The 20,202-nt window shown below is 44.4% G+C and overlaps 1 protein-coding gene across 1 annotated transcript; it reads left to right on the forward strand.

The window, feature by feature from the left end:
* The first annotated feature begins 2,478 nt into the window (after positions 1-2,478).
* MMP9 (matrix metallopeptidase 9) lies at positions 2,479-12,935 on the forward strand. Its single transcript, XM_088481949.1, has 13 exons — positions 2,479-2,684; positions 2,965-3,197; positions 4,449-4,597; positions 4,690-4,818; positions 5,396-5,569; positions 6,725-6,898; positions 7,133-7,306; positions 7,821-7,976; positions 8,650-8,857; positions 8,967-9,100; positions 9,826-9,976; positions 10,620-10,723; positions 12,446-12,935. Exons 1-13 carry the CDS (start codon positions 2,532-2,534, stop codon positions 12,553-12,555), a joined length of 2,049 nt encoding a protein of 682 aa, XP_088338075.1. The 5' UTR covers positions 2,479-2,531; the 3' UTR covers positions 12,556-12,935.
* The last annotated feature ends 7,267 nt before the right edge of the window (positions 12,936-20,202 follow it).

Genomic DNA, 20,202 nt, shown 5'->3' on the forward strand with positions numbered 1-20,202 from the left:
TGCACATGGGGGATCACAACTGGGGGCACAGTATAAGGGGAACTAATGGGGGGCTGCAGAAGGGGGACCACTACAGGGGGCACTGTGTAAGGGGCACTGCATATGGGGGACCACTACTGGGGGCCTGTATAAGGGGAACTAATCGGGGGCTGCATAAGGGGGACCACTACTGGGGATACTGTATAAGGGGCACTACTGGGGGCCTGCATAAGAGGGACCACTAGTGGGGGCATTGTATACTGGGGTGCTATATAAGGGGTACTACTGGGGGCCTGCATAAGGGGGACCACTACTAGGGGCACTGCATAGGGGGGACTGTATAAGGGGCACTGCATTAAGGTGCAAATGGAAAGAAATGTTCCCAGTGACAAGAAAGGGGTGTGTCATGTTGACATGCCCCATTTTTCGGTGACCACGCCCCTTGCAACCACGCCCATTTTTCACCACGCGCGCCCGCGGCATGCGCACATATTGGGGAGGGGGGCTCCATTTTAAAATTTGCCCTGGGCTCCAAATACCCTAGTTACGCCACTGGTGTACAAACAAGCAGCGGTGGTCACACATCTTTTGATAATCAATCATCTAAGTAATCCTATAGTCACTCATAATGGCCGTGGGAACTGAGACACTGGCGCCAAGTTTTCTGCGTATGTGATCACAATAGTATGCTGAGACATGCCTCCAAAACGGCTGCTTCACGTCTACGTTTTTGCATCGCTCCCCGTAACCGTCCTCAAATGGTCCATTAATGTAAATTATTTGTATGCGCAGTCAGTTGATAATTGCTGAACTGCATAATTATAGGCATTGCGCCCACATATCTGAATCAGGCTTATGGACATGAAGGATAGAAAATATAATTTGCTCCACAGGAGGATGCTGTGTGCCCCTCAGCCAGGGTAAATCCAGGGGGGCATGATAAGTGTGATCGCTCCCCCATCCCCCACACAGCCAAAGGAAACTGCTGCAGCTAATCAGCTGATCAGCGGCAGCAGCCTCCTTGATCCCACCGCAGCCCAGCACACAGCAGCGTTTGCTGGGCTAGGGAGAGAAGCTGCTCAGGGAGGGGGACGGTGACGGACCGGGGTCCCTGCCGAGTCCCTCTATCAAGCCTGAGGGAGGGATGGATAGATAGATAGATAGATAGATAGATAGATAGATAGATAGATAATTTTATCCTCAACTATTTGCATGGACATGTGCCATTTGGTTGTGTAGTGGTTAATAATAAGTTGAGTGAGTCTGTGTCTCAAACCCAATCAGAGAGGAAACTTCCTTCTCTTAAACATGCTTCCAGCCTTACTTCTTTAAGAATTTTAACCCTTTCCCATTTCCCCTTTACAATGAGTAGTGTAACAACAGTATGTATCAGCTATCCCTACTGCATCGCTTTTACTGCTGATACACATGAAATCTATGCTCTATTGATATTTATGTATATACTCTGGATACTGTCATTTTTAATATACACACATCCTGATCTTTAATTGCCTGATTTGTCACTCTTCTGGATTTAACCATTTTTTCCAGGTCCTTCTTTACCCCATATAGGGCGGGATGTACTAAATGGAAAACGCAGTAAAACCCCCGATTTTGGGGTTTTTCCGCATTTTCCATATGTATCATTGGTTGGCCGCCTGGGCTCCGATGCGGAAGGTACCGCCAGCTTTTCCTGGTGTTACAATATAGAAGCCTATGTGCTTCTACTGCATTGCACTGGTATGAGGGATCCGACCCGATCGGATCCCTCCCAGCATTCCCCACGGCCACCGCGTCACTCCGCAAGGACAGCTCTTATTGGAAAAGTGCTGTCCTTGTGGTACTGATCGCATATGTTAGTACATATGCGGTCAGTACGAATGCGATGTCTGGCGGAATGTACTCCGCAAAGTTAGTACATCCATAGAGGGCTGGATAAGTTTTCCACAATTAGGATAAATTGGAATTTTTCTTCATGTTTGTATATTATTTCACCATACAGATGTGTTTTTCATGGGTAGGCCACAATGTATTACAACATTATATTATACATGGTGAAATAAACTATATAAAGCAATAAATAATGTGTCAATTGCAAAGTACCTTGTTTCACTTTATGTTACTTGAGGTTTGGGATGTTTTTACACTTTTATCAAGTTTACAGCACTTTTTACCTGCCCTTCAAATGGGGTCTTGGCTAGGAATCTGTGCGCCTTGTATGTAAATGATGGCGATGATATCTGTGTGCTGTATGTTATCTGTATTGCTAGTGTACGTGTAGATTGTATGTAGGTTCTGCTACACGGCAGGATGTGACTTTATTGAACTAACAATGATGAAATGTCTGTTTTTATTTTTAATCTGTGTGACACACACATCCACAGCCCCACTTCCCCCGTGTTCTGGTGTGCGAGTCTGACACACTGCTCCTCCCTCCCCTCACTCCATGTGTTACAATCCTGTGGTCTGAGGTTAGATGATTCAGCATCTAAGGTATATATAGTGGAGGTGAACAGCAGAGAGGCAGATAGGAGACAAGGAAGGGAACAGAGATGGGTGTCACCATGAGAATGCTGGCAGTCCTGCTTGTGCTGGGCACCTTGTGCTTGGAGAGTCAATCTGCTCCAGCATCCCAAAAGAAGCCACTGTCTATTATATTCCCAGGGGAAGTCCGAAGCAACTTAAATGACCTGGACACAGCTGAGGTGAGATTTCTACAGTACCTCTTGTCAAACCTTATGTATATTATTATGGTTATTTTAGGGCTTAGCTGTCCAATTTGTATCTCTATTTATGAATTCTGATCTTTAAGTTGTTTTTGCAAAAAACTTTGTTTATATTTAAACCAACCTTTCTAGAGTTGCCCACGACAGGAGATACTGTCTGTCCATTGGTCTAGATAGCCCAATACTTACCAGAGATAGAACTTTCCTGAGCTTGTTGCATTTGATATCCCTGTATAACAAACCCCTCTTTCCCTCACAGAATTACCTTATACGATTTGGGTACATGGCCCTGGAACAAGGAGAAGATAAGCATGTCTCCCTGCAAAAGTCACTGACTAAGATGCAGCGAAAGTTGGGACTTCAGGAAACAGGGGATCTGGATGCAGAGACAATGAAGGCCATTAAGAGCCCTCGCTGTGGGGTGCCAGATGTAGGCAAGTTCCAGACATTTGAAGGAGATTTAAAGTGGGATCACAATGATGTTACATACCGGTAAGTGATCTTAAGTTGGGTTTGAGAAACATGTGTGGGCACTATGGGCACTGTGGTATCTGAGACTATCTTAGAATGTAACATAGGTAGATACATATGCCTGTAATCCAGCACTAGACATGTAAAGTGGTTTATGCAGATTTGTATACAAAAAAAAATCTGTTGTGAGACCATGGGTGATGCATCCTGCCACCCTTCACATGCATGCTGGCATTAACAACGCCGATATGCATGACAAACACCGCAAAGGACCGATCTCTCTATAAGAGCGGCCAATTGCAATGGAGGATCTTCCGGGTTTATGATCCAGAAGCCCCTCTGGCATCCTTCTGCGTATGCACAGAAGGACGCACGTGCAGTGGGGGGTGCTGGGAGGGTTCCGATGAGATTCCTATCACAGTACTCTCCCAATAGAAGCCCAATAGGCTTCTATAGGGTAACGCCATCAGGAAATGGCAATACCCACTGCAGCCAAGTCCCAGAGAGCATCACATTCTGGGGCTTAGTGCATATGAGAAATGCAGTCAAACCCGTATTTTGGGGGTTTGACCGCATTTCTACCTTTGCTACATTCTGGAGCATGTCTTGCAATGTAGAGGTCCTTGTGGTGGCTCATCTACTACTAAAGTAAATATTAATGCTGTACGGTTGTTTTTTAGAGAAAAATATTACTTACTATTTCATTTTAACACATAACACAGGGGGCTAAATGTAATAGCCTACGAGCTGGCACAGCTGCGAGAATACATGCGAGTGTGCCCGTATATTTAAAGCGGCAAGCATGATAAAGGCTAAACCAGCTTTTCTGCATTTCGGGGCCTAGCTTTTAAATGCAAAGTAAGCATTGACACTTTGCTAAATATGACAGTTTTGCAGTCCCTATAGAAATCTATGGGGACTGCATTTGAGGTCGGAAATGAAGGGAGCGAGGCAGATATTGGGGATATCTCCCACAATCCTTCCTTGTTACATACAAGAGATATTTAGCTTTTGTGGGGATCCGTTTGCGGGGGATTTCCTGCAAATATCTTTAGTAAATTTGCTTCCAAATCTCTTTTATTGTATAAACTAGGCACAAATCCCCATCACCTCAGAACTGAAGAACTGAAGAATTACATTGCCCCCTTAGTGTTCAAGTGGTATACTCAGCTGTACACGGCAATATTATATCTGCTTTCATTTACTACAGCACTTAGATTACTACAGTACTTTGATTACTACAGGACTCTAAATGCCTTATCTCACATGCAGGATCTTGAATTACTCCCCTGATCTTGACCCTAACGTGACAGACGATGCCTTCGCTCGTGCCTTTAAAGTCTGGAGTGATGTAACACCGCTCACCTTTACACGAATCTACAGAGAGGGAGCTGACATTGATATCCTTTTTGGACCAGAAAGTGAGTGAATTCCATCCACATTCAGGATGACATATATGTTAGAACTTCACTTTTAATATAGATATTAATTTATACACTACATTCTTCTACAGACCATGGGGATCCATACCCATTTGATGGGAAGGATGGACTTTTGGCTCACGCATACCCACCCGGTCCTGGTGTGCAAGGAGACGCCCACTTTGATGAGGATGAGTTCTGGACTCTTGGAACTGGAGTGGGTAAGAAAAAATACATAATATAACAGTGAGTGAGATTCATGAAAAAAGATAAAACAATACAGAAAAGAAAAACACCAAGATCAACTTTTTATAAATCCTAGTTGTAATATATTATTGTTAACTTAGCAGTGCAGTGTATAAGTTATGCCTATTAACACCTAAAATGTGATGTTAAAGTACCACAGTTTTAATTATAAGCATTCACGCTGGCAATATGGTTGGTATTGCTGTCTCAGAGTGCTAGTGTTATGAGTTCAATTCTGACCAGTGCCCTATGTGTATAGAGTTTGTATATTATGCATGTGATTGTGAGGGTGTGCTCTGGCTTCATGTCCACATCCTAAAGTCATACTTAAAGGATAATTGGTTTCTGTAACCATAGTGTGTATGTGAAGGAAGGAATATAGATCGTAAGCTCAGTAGGGCAGGGACTGATGTGTATGACTTAAATGCTCTCTGTAAGTGATCCCTAAAAATGTGTTAATAATCTTCTGAGAATACTTTGAATGCAAACTATGGGCACTGAAATACTCAACTTTGTAGACCACACAATAATGCTGCATTTGTCCATTCCCAGTGGTGAAGACTCACTATGGTAACGCAGAAGGAGCTTTGTGTCATTTCCCATTCATATTTCTTGGAGAGTCATACTCCTCTTGTACAAGTGCTGGTCGATCTGATGGGCACATCTGGTGCAGCACAACCCCCAACTTTGATGAGGACAAAAAATTTGGCTTCTGTCCCAGCGAGTGTGAGTATTGCATAATTATGCACCTCAATGAACCAATAAACCTAAACAAACATATATTGTAACAAGATGCATTTTAATATTAACTCATGTGAGTTTCAGAAATCATTAACCTTTATAGAATTTTTAAAGCAAAGGTCTACTTAGCTATGATGCTATGGATGGCAGTAACTGAAATGGTGCCTTTCTCGTTTTTTTATGTAAACTACTATAACATTTGTATCAGAGTTGTATGAAATTGAATGTAAGTATAATAATTACTTGTAAGCATTAATAAATCGCTAAACAGGTAAATATAATGAATGTATATTTCTTCATCATGAAAATTGGCAATTATTAAAGAGTTCCTGTAATTTTGATAGACAGCAGCCTTAGGTAGAATCATTATAGACACACATTTAGTTAAACAAGAGCTTCTGTCTAGATAAATATTTAAATTATCATCATAGCCACTGATCTAATTCTTACCTAGGCTCTTGCAAAATAATTTTCCCCAGAGTCTGTATTCTTGGCAGGGTTGATACCACTTGTAATATGAATGTTGAGGAGGCTGGACAGCATGTATATAAAGTTGTTCTCATTATACGACGCTCACTCAGTGGATCGCTCATCACATCATGTCTTGATCCAGTACATAGAGTTTTAATCTGCATCAATTAAGCTATTGGGGCTGGCACAGGTCAACAATCACTTCTGTTTATCTGATGGCAATGGCACAATAAAGTCCTGCAAACTGTTAGAAGACTTTTGCATGCCAGAGTGTTTCAATGAAACCATGGCGCACCCAGGGGGAAAAAAAGTTATGATCACTCTCCTGCTGCTGGAGTTAGGATAGTTTTGAATGTGGTATATATGATTCCCCCCAAATATATTATGTGGGGTGTAAAATGTACACCATACATGTAATATATAGAGGCTTAATTACTAACATTACTGAAATGTACAAATCTGCACTTCACCTATATCAACCAAGTAGTTATTTGCTTTCATTGTCTAACTTGCAGTTTACAGATGAAAGCTAATTGCTAATTGGTTTCTTTTATTTTGTTGCCGATTCCCTCTACCTACAAATGAAGGTTGCATAATGTACTTGTTATTAATGATGTAATATTACATGAAAATACATAATCTTAGTTGAGTCCCTTGCTCTTTCTGCAGTGCTATACACCTTCGATGGGAATAGTGATGGCCAGCCTTGTGTGTTTCCTTTTATTTTCGAAGGAGAGTCATATTCTTCATGTACCACAGAAGGACGCTCAGATGGATATCGCTGGTGTGGTACCACAGCTAATTATGACACGGATAAGAAATATGGTTTCTGTCCCAACAGAGGTAAGTGATTTGGTGGGGGAAGGGCTCCTCAAATAATGGTGGGAAGAATAAAGCAATTGGGACACCTGCAGCAAAAATAAATTGGTGTTTAGCACAGAACTCATTTTAAAATGATATACTGTATATAATCATATACTGTATGCTGTGTCCAGTCTTGAATATGAAAGACCCACAATAGTACGTGCACCAGGGATCTGTAGTCATGCAGTACTGAATAGCACAATTATCTTCCAGACACTGCTGTGGTTGGTGGAAACTCCCAAGGAGACCCTTGTGTGTTTCCATTTACATTCTTGGGCAAGACATATCAAAGATGCACAAGTGATGGCCGAGATGACAGGAAGTTGTGGTGTGCCACTACCTCCAGCTATGACCAGGACAGGAAATGGGGATTCTGTTCAGACCAAGGTATATAAATAAATCACTACTTCAACAATAATAAAGACTATACTTAGTACATGTTATCCAGACAGGTTCCATCTATGTGAAACAAGGAATGTAGGCATTGGCTGCAGCCCCTAGAGGCTAGGTAATGCTGGCGGAGTAGAAGCTTTCTGCTACTCAGCTCTGACCGGCAGTCCCAGGGGGAGAAAACACCTCCCAGGGGTAGAAAACACCTCCCCCTGGGACTGCCTCTCTGGCATGCAATTAGCAGAAAGTGAAGCCAGCCACTGCCAGTGCACTCACTGGGGGTGGTAGATTTTACTAGGGTGGCTGTAGCCCTAATCTTTAGCTGTGTGTAGCCATAGTATTTCTGTTCCAATATTAATTCTGGTCTGCCCGGTGTCGGGAATCCTTTAAAGTTGGGAACTCAGGTTAAATTCTCTCTGCCCTTTGCTAAAACCACCTCAAGCACTTAGGCTTGTGTTTGTATAACCTGCTGTAACATGTTCTAGAGCTCACAATGATTCTTTTCTCACAGGTTACAGTTTATTCCTGGTGGCAGCACATGAATTTGGTCATGCATTAGGCCTAGAGCACAGCAGTGTCCAAGATGCCCTGATGTACCCCATGTATAAGTATGTGAGCGATTTCCAGCTTCACCCAGACGATGTGAGTGGGATACAGTATTTATATGGTAAGGAAATGAACACTTATGCACTGAATTCCACTGAACTATTATTTGTGTTTCACAATTGTTTATTCCGATTTACAGTGATTTGACAGGCGGTTTATTGTAATTAAAAGCAGTCAGTTCTGCTTTACTTCTCATACATAAAACATTTTTGCTGGCAACTGTGCTGTTGCTTGGCAACCTGTACATGTGGATTGGTTGTGAAGGGACACAAAATTGGCACATTGTTGAGTGGTGAGAGATGAAGAGGAATTAGGGTTATCAGTGGAAGACCTTTGATTATATAGGGGTTACCAGCAAATCACTATATAAAACAAAGGCATTACTGTATATTTAGTATAGATGAGAACAGCATATTTATGATTTTTCAATAAAAATAATCATTTAACTATTAACTAAATTAAGCATATATTAGAAGTATTAGGACACTGGTAAATTGTGTTAAATATTAAATTGACACAGTAATAATTGCATTTACTGACGGCCCTTTAATGATTGCAATAATTAACAACAACAAAAAAATAGATAAAAGAGCCAATGTGCCCTATGCTGTCAAAGTCTATGCAGCTATGATATATTACAATGCAACAGAGCAATTCATACTGATTAATGACAAAACATATTGAGGTAGTACGAGCCGAGGAACTGCATGATTAACCGGTGTCTGTATTTTCAGGTGCTAGATCTGGACCAGATCCCACTCCACCAAAACCCACCAAGAAGCCAAGCCCTAAAACTACCCCTTCAACTAGGACCACGACCACTACCACCACCACCACCACCACCACTGGATCCCCTGTGGACCCTTCCCAAAACGTCTGTAGAGTGAAGATATTTGATGCTATCGCAGAAATACAAGGAGAACTCCATTTCTTTAAGGATGGGTAAGATGAATGGGGTATAGAGGGACATTTAAAAAAAACGGAACAGGTCCTAATAAAATTCCTGTATGCATTTCTTCCTTTTGATGAAATATCCCAATTTTCATTTCAGGGTGTACTGGAAATTGCCTGCAATGGGCCCCCCTATGTCTGCTCTCAGAATCTCAGACACATGGCCAGCTCTGCCATCCAACATTGACTCTGCATTCCAGGACCCCAAAAGCAAGAAAATCTTCTTCTTCTCAGGTAGAAGATCTGGTAGCAACATTGCATTGGGAATTTCAATGTCCACTTACATAACATTTAATTGTGAAATCTATTTAGTTACAACAGATTAAGGCACTCTAGCTGTTGTGAAACTACAAGGTCCAGCATGCCCTGCTAACCTGTGCAAAAGTTTGTTACTGCAAAACTTTAATTATATAGTTCTAAAATAGTATGCAGCTTTTTTAAGAGAATGTATAATCAGAGAATGGTGTATACACAGCACCATGGAAACTTCCAGTTTAAATTCTTACCCACACAAACACACTAACATTAATCTACCAATATAATTTGGATTGTTGAATGAAACTGGAATACCCAGGGAAGAAAACACAGAGGGACCATAATATAAGTGCCCTGGTCAGAACTCATGGCTCCAGTGTAAAACCGTAATGTCAACCACTGTGCCACCATGCTGTCTATGGGTGGAAGAATATGCTGGGACTTTATGAGCACAGGTTGCCTAAAGGCCCCCATACATCAGCAATTGATTGCAGCAATTGTGCAATTTGCAATCGATTGTGTATGAAAATCTTTCCCTTTTTCAATCGATTGCAGATTGCAGAATTGCCATAATCGATTGAAAAAGGGAAAGATTTTTATACACAATCGATTGCAAATTGCACAATTGCTGATGTATGGGGGCCTTTACAGTGTTCTTAGAAAAATCCATATTATATAACATAACAATGTGCTTTCCTCTACAGGACGCAAATTCTGGCAATACACTGGGAGCAGTGTCTTGGGCCCACGTAGTCTTGAAAAGTTGGGCTTGGACAAGAATGTGGATAGAATCTTAGGTGCTATTACACGGGATAATGGCAAAGTCCTGTTATTCAACGGAGAAAAATATTGGAGGTAAGGTAACCAGGTAAATGGTGACACAATCGCAGAGCAGGAAGGGTTGAGTGTACGAGGTGTGAAGGCCTAGTTAGAAACATGGATAAATCTACACACTATAATACTCTATTCAGAGCCGTAACTAGACTTTTTGGTGCCCTGTGCCAGAAAGAGCATTGACACCCCCCTCATTTTTCAAAGGGACATAATGCACCCAAAAAAGGGCCATAGCTTCATGGGGAAGGGCCAGGGAAGAGATAGGAGAGGCCAGAAGATGCTGGGGATGAAATAAGAGGAAGCAACAAGCAAGAATGATAATAAACAGAAATTTGATAGGCCCAAACAGCGCCCCCTGCCCTGCGGTGCCCTGTGCGATGGCACTAGCCGCAGTACCCTAGCTACGGCCCTGACTCTATTGGCCATGCTGACACTTGACCACAGTTTTCGGACTCTTTATTTTAGGAATCCCAACTGGCCATGTTTTCAGGATGTTTATTTGAAGCAATCTGAATGACAAAACTAGTAATTATTATGCCCAATATATGGAACTTGGCCTCTTAATTTCACTTTAGAAGAGGCTGAGGGAACTTAAAGTTATAAAATGAACAGTGTTCCTTCAGTTTACATGAATGCAAATGTTCATTATGTTTCCTTATAATAGACTTGATGTGAAGTCAGAGACTATAGATAAGGGATACCCACGGAACACAGATGAAGAATTTGCTGGAGTTCCTACTGATTCTCATGAGGTCTTTGTGTACCAAGGTAATGATGCATATAGTATTTTTACAGTAAGACTTGCAGGATATGGGGGTGGGGTTGGGCACTCATGGGACATCCGGGAGACATTATATCACTTCTCTGAGTTAGCTTGTATCTATGTTTGGATAGTCATAGTATTGTATCTGCATTACCTATTCATATACATTCATTTACATGGTAACCCAATGTTAGGAATGGCTAATATCTATATGATCTATAAGTCATTTACCCCTTAAGGTCTGATACTGAGTTGTATGCATATTGGATATCATTTACAGTAAAAAAAAATAAATGTGGATAAAATTAGGGTTCACTACAAGATGTATTTAGCTCTGCATCAGTAACGTGTGCGACAGGGAACATCAGACATACATAGACCCAGATACACTAATACAAAGTCATAAGCACAAGACACAAAATTCTTAATATTTATTTCAATAGCAAAAAAAATTTAATTTGAATAAAAAATTCCTCTATAATATTCCTGATATGATATTCTATATACTGCGTTCTGCCTACGTTATACCGCCCCTTCCCTGTATCGCCTCTACAGTTGCAAACAAGACGTGTCAGATGTAAGCAAATCTGCATACACACATGTGGTGCAATTTTGTGGCCATGCAGAGTACTACAAATGCGTGGATTTTACGCTGTGTAAACTGATCTATATACAAATCATGTATAGGTTTTTGTCTTCATGACTAGACAATACTTTTTTCTAATTATTTAATGGTATTTAACTATTTATATAGAGAACAGTGGATAGAGAAATAAGGAACTAATTTACTACTACTGTTACGTAATTAATGCAATTTCAGAAATTGACTCCACAATGTAATCGCTCTTGAGTATAGGCATGTCAGATATGTGTCTGAGGTGGAGTGAGCACACCTACAGTTACTTGCATAGCACAACTTGCATAAGATCAAGGGGTCCCCATACTGTGGGTTTCCCTGCTAATAGAGTCAGCACCAGCCTGGCCTGTCATAGCCTAGTGCTACCAGCGGCTTTTTCAGTTTCTTATTTAAACTACAAAAAAACACATTTGCCACAATACGCTGAGCCGTATGGCTCTGTATATGGTAGCATAAATGCTAGTTTTGTGTGTACATTTTTGGGGCATAAAGTTTGCTCAGTTTGCGTACAACTTGGTATCATGACCTATGTTCTTTGTACAAGGTCTAATGGAATTATAGGCCCCACAATGAAAGGTTTATACCTCAGTTTTAGAAGCATCTTTTATTATTAGTTTTTGTAATAGGGCAATTACAAAGCATCCGTGTGCACATGTCTACTCCATGTCCTTCCATATGTTATTAGCAATAGAAGCCCTTCTATTCTTCTACAGTAGCTGATTATTCTGAGCTAGGGAAAGCAGCACTGCCTCTCCCGTGCCCTGACAGTGCACACTCCAGCCTGGAGCACGTACATGGCATTCTCAGTGCTGAAATCCCATTCCTGTATTAGGTCAGATATTAGTAATCACCTGCATGGAAACGCAAATAAATGTTTTCTGGGCGTATATCGTGCTGTTCCATTTGTATGTTTATAGCCTCATGATTTACAAATAATACAATATTTTAAACCGGTTTCGAATTCAGTGTTAACTTGTAAAACTTATAATAATGTCTATTTTCACAAGGTTTTAATTTGGCTTCTAATATATATTTGTCCTTGTCACACTCATATGCCATCCTCACAAACTCACGCACGTCCCTCCCGCAGGTAAATACTACTTCTGCCAGGATCACTTCTTCTGGCGTATGACGTGGCGCAAGCAAGTGGAAAAAGTTGGATATGTGAAATACGACCTACTGCGCTGCCCAGAGAACTAAAGTTACAGAGAATATGTGGACTGAAGAGAGAACAGAGGGGGTGGGGGTCATGGTCCAAATTGCAGAAGGGGTATCATACAGAAGGGGGAGTCTATGTTTGTATATGTGAATCTTCCATCCTGCCCCTTGTCAGCTGTGCCCTTATATAAGAGAACTGTACATGTTCAGCATTGTAAACATGGTCTCTATTTGTGAACCCCCCCCCCCCCCCAAGGAAGTGTGTGTGCTTGCGTGTATCTTCTATGCCTGCCTGGTGCAGGCTTTCAGAGAGTGGTGTGACAGGTGATGAGTTGTGGCTGTAGCGAAATGAGACAAGGTGACCTTTCAGAGATTTCTATAATATATTGTTTTCTTTTCTAATAAATACTGTTTCTTCTTGACTTGTGTAGTCGTATTTTTGTTGTAGAGTAGAACAATAAAAGATTTTGTAGGAAGTGTCTCATTGGGAAGGTAAAAGGAATTATAGAAATACTGTGGATCCAGGGCCTGATTCTGTAAGAATCGTAATTGCAAAGCTGCCCGCTGGCTATAGATATATCATGTATGCCCGCTGGCAGCTTTGCAATTGCGATCCTTGCAGATATGGTAATGCAGCAGGAGGCATCACGCCCCCTGTGCATTACTTATCCGAGCTGCCTTGTTCAACGCAGCATCGGTTAATCTGCGTACCATCAGGGAGTTTACAGGGAGAGGCCAGGAAATTTCCGTTACAAGACGGAGATCCTGGCCTTTTCCCTCCTCCCAACGGCGGCGTCACGTCTCCATTTCGGATAACGGAGGCTGTTGCCGCCACCCCTCCCCCCCCAAATGGCAGCAGACTGTCAATCACTGACAGTCTGCTGACAGTTTACAAGCATACTCGCAGACCCATTCTGCACAGGCGCAGCACGGGTCTGGCCCTTGCGCAGATTCCCAAACATCAGGAATCTGCGATCAGCAGTGCACAAGTGTCTACTGCTGAATTAGGCCCCCAGTCAAATAATAATACTTAAGGACAGGGGCGCCACAATGGTTTTAGTTTGGGGGGAGTGTCAAGATATAATTTAATTTTGATGCCGCTAAATTGCCCTCTAAGGGGCAGCTGGAGTAACCTGCCACACCACCACCGACCTGATGACAGAGATCAGTTGGCCTGAGGGGTCTTTGCTTTTGCTGATTTGGCCTCTGTATGTGGACATCATTGCTGTCTCCCAGTCTCCTCACTCACAGACACAACACTGGCACAGTGCTACCATGCAGCTTCTGGAACACATGCAGCCAATAGTGCAGCATTGTACAGACAAGTTACCAACCAGCGCTGGGAGAGGAGAGCGATTGCCCGCGTGCTACTGGGAGTTGTTGTTTAGCATAGGAACTAAGGACCTCATTCAGAGCCGGTCGCACAGAGGGTGCGGTCGGTCTGAATTAGGGGAGGACGTCTTGAATTTTCAAGACGTCCTCCTTTGCGGTGGTAAGGCTGTGGGTTAACACCTACAGCCTTATGACCGCCTAAGGTGATGGTCGCGATGGTCAAGACCATCGCCACCATCGGGGCTTACGACGAGACCCTAGGGTAGGGTCTCCCTTGTCGTAAGCCCCAGAGAGCTTTCGGCTCTGCCACCCCTCCGGCCCGCCTTCCAAACGGGGCGAGCTGTCAATCAACATCGACAGCTCGCCTCCTTTGGATCGAGACCCGCTACGACCGGCGCTGTCGGTCGTAGCGGGTCTCACGCATGCGCACGACGGCGCCGTCGTGCGCATGCTCTGTGGGGGGCCATCGACCCAGTCCGAGCGCATCGGCGCTAACGACCGAGCCTGAATGACCCCCTTATTGCTACTGTGCACTGAGCGTCGCTCTAGGACTATCATGCAATGAGAAGCTGGCTGCTTTCCTAACTTTATTAAGCTAGACACATCAATGAAAGGCAGCGTAATAATGTTTGTTCATCCCTGCATCAGAGCCAGATTAAGATCCCATGGGGCCCTAGGCGAGATTGTAGTTTGGGGCTCCCTCTCCTCCAATTCATCTCTGCAAACATTATTTTTCCAGACAAATTAAATAACCCCACCCACTCCTAATTTAAACCCCAGTACAGTGAAGACATGTGTTGAGTAATGATGCAGCATGGGCATCACTCTAGTGCCCAGTGTCTACTAAACATGCACAGAACCCTGGAAAATGGCTGCCGCTGCCATTTTTCCGGCGTTCTGCGCATGCGCAGTAGACTCCGGGAACACTCTAGTGCCCAGAGTCTACTAATGCTCCGGTGGCTGGCCATCCACCTCAGTCGGTTGCCAGCCACTAGGGAGAGGGGAGGGGGCCTTGCACGAGGAGTGCACACGGGCCCCCTCCTCTCTTAAAATGCCCCTTCCTATCGCACATCATTTACACCTCCACATACCTGTTGCACATCATTTACACCTCCACATACCTGTCCTACATCATTTACACCTTCACATACTTGTCCTGCATCATTTACACCTCCACATATCTGTCCTACATCATTTACACCCTCACATGCCTGTCCCACATCATTTACACCTCCACATACCTGTCCCACATCATTTACACCTCCACATACCTGTCCCACATCATTTACACCTCCACATACCTGTCCCACATCATTTACACCTCCACATACCTGTCCCACATCATTTACACCTCCACATATCTGTCCTACATCATTTACACCCTCACATGCCTGTCCCACATCATTTACACCTCCACATACCTGTCCTACATCATTTACACCTTCACATACCTGTCCCACATCATTTACACTCCCACATCATTTACACCTTCACATACCTGTCCCACATCATTTACACCTTCACATACCTGTCCCACATCATTTACACCTCCACATACCTGTCCTATATTATTTATACCTTCACATACCTGTTGCACATCATTTACACCTTCACATACCTGTCGCACATCATTTACACTTCCACATACCTATCCCACATCATTTAACTCAATACTGAGGGCCTGATTCAGACCCACTCACGAGCGCTATGCGCTCGCAAGCGGGTCGATGGTGGCCCAGTGCGCATGCGCATGACGGAGCTGGCTCCGTCGTGTGCATGCGCGAGACCTGGATAGCGATGGGCAATCCGTCGCTCCGGGTCTCGTACCAAAGGGGGTGTGCTGTTGATGTTGAGTGACAGCACGCCCCCTTTGGAGGGCGGGCCGGGACGGAGGCTGCCCAGACGGAGGCGTTCCCATGGGAACGCCTACCGTCTGGAGCCGGCCCCACTGACATCACAAGTGATGTCAGTGGGAGTGCTTTTGTCTCTTAGAGCCGAAAGCACTCTAGGGCTTGCGGCAATGAGACCCAACCACAAGGGTCTCGTCGCAAGCCCGATGGTCGCGATGGTCTTGACCATCGCGACCATCTTCCTGGCCGCTTGCTATAGCTGTGGGTGGTCACCAGGAGGCCGCTCTGAAAAACAAGAAGGCCGGCCCTGATTCAGAGCGATTGCTCTGTCAGAGCGTCCAGCTCTGAATCAGGCCCTGAGTTTGTAGAGAAATTCACCTGAAAATAAAGATTTTCCCTACCTTTTCACCTACTCAGGGGGATGCGCATATAAAAACACAAAATTTCCTCTGAAAAATACGAGTTTGGAATTGGAGTGCAAATGATATTCGCAGTGCAAGTTCGCTGTGAGAAAGGCTTGCAGGACTCCCCTCACTTCTAATATGCACTCTGCTATTCCCTGTAATATACGTACACATACATCATTGCAAATATTCTATTCTTAGGTATAAAATTCAAGGATTAAAAAAAAATACATATCATACACTGCAAACTTTGCGCCATCTGGCCGCATTATGTGCAGACAAAGGCCCGTATTCAATTACAGGCGAAAAGTGGGCAAAGTTTCGCCTGTCCGACTTTCCGCCTCATTCGCCTGTTTAAAAAACATGTAAAATCTACCTGCTACATGCACCTGCAATCCCAAAAACACCTGAGCCATTCATACAGCCCCTCAAGAAGTCTATTTCGCTAGTTTTTATGTTCGTCCCCCCAATTTTTACTTTTTCGCCCCAAAAATGACGTCTTTTTTGGGGTGTTCTGCAGTAATTTTTTTTACAATTTTTTTGGCTGATTTGTCCTTTGGGGGGCTGTCTTAAGGGTTCTGAGTCTTTTGCCCACGTTTGCACCCCAAAATATACATTTTTGCAATTTCTTCACCTCCTATTCATTGGATTTTTTTGCCTATTACAATGCATTGAGTTTCCGCTTAGGCGAAATCGTCCTGGAATTGAATATGGAGATACTTTGAAAACAGGCGAAAAATCCAAATCGGTGAAAACTTTTCTCCAAACGGCACTTTTCGCCTCTAATTGAATCCGGCCCATAGGCGTGCACATATACGGCGAGATACACTAACACAGTGCAAAACTTACTGCCAGTCACCGCATTTGTACTGATCACATATGCACTAACATATGCGATTAGTACAGCAAAGGAGAGCTCTTCCGATAAGAGCTGTCCTTTGCGATCTCCGCTGCGCCCTGGACTTCCGGGTTTATGACCCGGGAGTCCATCTGCGCATGCACAGAGTGATGCGGCGGTCGCGGGGCATGCTGGGAGGGATCCGATCGGATTGGATCCCTCATACCAGCGCATTGCAGTAGAAGCAGTAGTAGGCTTCTATAGGGTAACACCAGCAAAAAGCTGGCGTTACCCTCCGCATCGGAGCCCAGGCAGCCAACCAATGTGCACATTTAAGTTGGTTTTGTTTGTACCTAGAGGTGTCAGTAGTATGTACAGTATTGTGAGTTGGCAAATATGGTAAATAAATAAACAAATATGCAAATCTAGTTTTCTCTAAACTTTATCCTCTAATAAGACATGTTACATACAGGAGTAAATGTGTATTCAACATAGTAATTATTACCTCACTGCTTCTTGTCATTATGGGGAGGCTCCATGATTCTTCCTCAGCATTCAGCAAAGGGCACACAGTGCTAGGAGCAGCAGCAGGTACTGCCTCGCACAGATGCATGAGGCTGCTGCTGCTGATCTCCTCCATGAGTTAGAGAAGCATGTGATGAGCTCCACTAATCAGAGCACAACACATGCCTTTATAACCTTTTGTGGTGTCTCATGGGACTTATCCAGCAATGCACTGCACTTAGCCATCGCATTGCAACCATTCAATGTTTTAAACATCGCAGTGATTTTACTGTGTGCATGCACAGAAGCAGCTATAGCTTTGCGCATGCGCACTTAAGGTCAAAGCAGGGGTGGAACCTGTGCAAATGGGGGATGAACCTCTCAGCACCCCTGTTCACATTTCTCCAAGATGCTGGGCCAATCATGCCTACTCTCCCGATTTGGCCGGGAGCCTCCTGAATATCGAGTGCCGCTCCTGGCTCCCCGGAAAAGTAGGCAAGTCTTCCAGTCCCTCCAGTGAACCCCACAATGCATCCCCAAACACACGCAGCGGTGGGGCTGTTGACGCGATTCTCACTGAATCACGTCATCACGACCCCGCTGCCTGCTCCACAATGCCGGAAATATCGGCTTTGTGTAGTGGGGGCGGGGCCAGAATGGCATGAGTATGTGGGTCCGCCCCTAGCCCTGTCCCTAAATGGCGTGTAATGTCCCGGCCACGCCCCTTTTTTACCAGCCCCGCCCCCCTGCTAAGCCGATCAGGCTGCATCCTCCCGGAAGGGGCAGCCAGGATATCGGCAAGTATGTGCTGGGCTGCCCCCAGGCACCCCTAAACACTGTGAATAGAAACCGCGTGCATGCGCAATATGTCTATTCACCTGTCGCTCTATGCAGAGCAGCGGTGTGTGCTCCCCCCACAGCCAGCCATTGGATGGGCATCAGAAAGCTGCATCTGATGGCTGGTAACCATCGAATTCCTGCTATTCGAAGGAAAGTGTACTGCCATCGAATTTGATATATTGATGGTTGCTAACCATCAGCTTCTGATGTCCATCACTAGCTCAGTCCCTACATGTAGCTTGCATCTCTCTCAGATGTTTTTTTTGGGGGGGTCCAGTCGCCGCCTTGCCCCTCTAGTTCCAGCACCTATGTCTCCATCTAAGCAATAACTTTGCATTACCCCCACCAGACATAAATTAACTCCTGGGACCAGGCTTGGACTGGCCCACAGGGGTACAGGGGAAATCCCTGGTGGGCCCCACTGCCTGAGGGCCCCACCCCCTCCCCTAGGTGCCATGTTCCAGACTGTGCAATAAATTATCTCATTGTTACTTTATTAGAGGGTCAGTTATCAGGTTGAGCAGGACCACTGATAAACCGGTTCTTGGTTTGCTTCTATAGAAACTACACCAACATTTGCCTAATAGTTAGTTAAGCTACTGTGGTAGCTGACCACAAGTATGGGTAGAGGTTTTCCTGTTTCCCTTTGGATTACTAAAGAATGCTGGGACTAGGTAAGTAATGAAAGACGTTTTAGAGCTAAACCTTGTCTATGTTTTATTCATTACAGTGGTTTTTTTTTTTAAACTGTCTGTATTTACATTTTTCTTTGACAAACTACAGGTCTCATCTTGCCCTGGTGTCAGAGAAAGCTGGCAAGTGTGATTCTTCAAGTGTGGCAGCCATTATTAAGCCATGCTGGGACTTTTATTTGTACTCCCATACAGGGCCGGATTACCAATGGGGCGGGTGGAGCTGCAGCTCCAAGCCCACCCATTAAAATAGGCCCACAACAACCCCTGCAGTGCAGACACTGTTGTGAAGATTTAATTTTTTTTCCTGTTACCGTCTCAAACATTAATCTCCCGGCCACCTGGGCAGAAGCATTAGGCATTCATACACAAACGTCCCCTCCCTAATGCCAGCCCCCCCCCCGTATGAAGCCCCATGAGCCGATCGAAGCTCCGCCCCCAAATCGGCTGAAGCTCCGCCCCCAAAACGTCATCGAAGCTCCGTTCCCAGATTTGTTCTAAATTGCACCTCCTGTCTGGCAGTGGGACCAGCAGTGAAGGTAGGAGGCTACAGGGCAAAGTGCTATCTCTGCTATCGCTAATTGGGACAGACTTGTCCCGGCAGTGACATATTTGTGAGTGGAGTCCCTGACATGCTCTCTGAGTCTGAGGAAGGAAGAGTCCGCACTAAGCCAAAGAGGAGCTGGGAGGATTACAGGAGTGAGCGGAACAGATGTGCCGGAATATAAGAACAGCTCAAGGGACCCATAAAATGAGAGTGTGTGCAAGGAGGAGTGGGAGAAGGTGAGCAGAAACTGTGCTTGCTGGCTGGTTTTTGTTCAGTCCTGGGGTTGCAGGCAGAAGTGGTACTTACTGGGGCAGAATCCAGTGAGTGCTTTTTATCTATGTAATTTTTAATTAAAATACTCTCCATTACAGCCTGATTCCTGCCTAAAGGCTACTCTGGGCCTGATTCGTACCTGCTCGCTAGGCTGCGTTCGCATGCAGCTGGACAATTTTTGCAGTTTTTGGGTGGTGACAGGGTAGGTCAATGAAACGCTGGTGTGGATGTGCGAACAAAGGCGTGCCAGTGCATTCTAAGGGCATTTCAAGGACGTGAATAATTAAGATGCAGTGTCATAGTACACATCACCTGGCTGTTTCACACTGCAGCGATTGCAGTGCTTGAGGTAGGATAGGGGCAACCACAAGTTCTGCGTGCGGGTCCGATGGTACTTGATGTTACTGAT

This window comes from Taudactylus pleione, unplaced genomic scaffold (genome assembly GCF_031769625.1).
Source record: "Taudactylus pleione unplaced genomic scaffold, aTauple2 ptg000279l, whole genome shotgun sequence".
Taxonomy (NCBI): domain Eukaryota; kingdom Metazoa; phylum Chordata; class Amphibia; order Anura; family Myobatrachidae; genus Taudactylus; species Taudactylus pleione.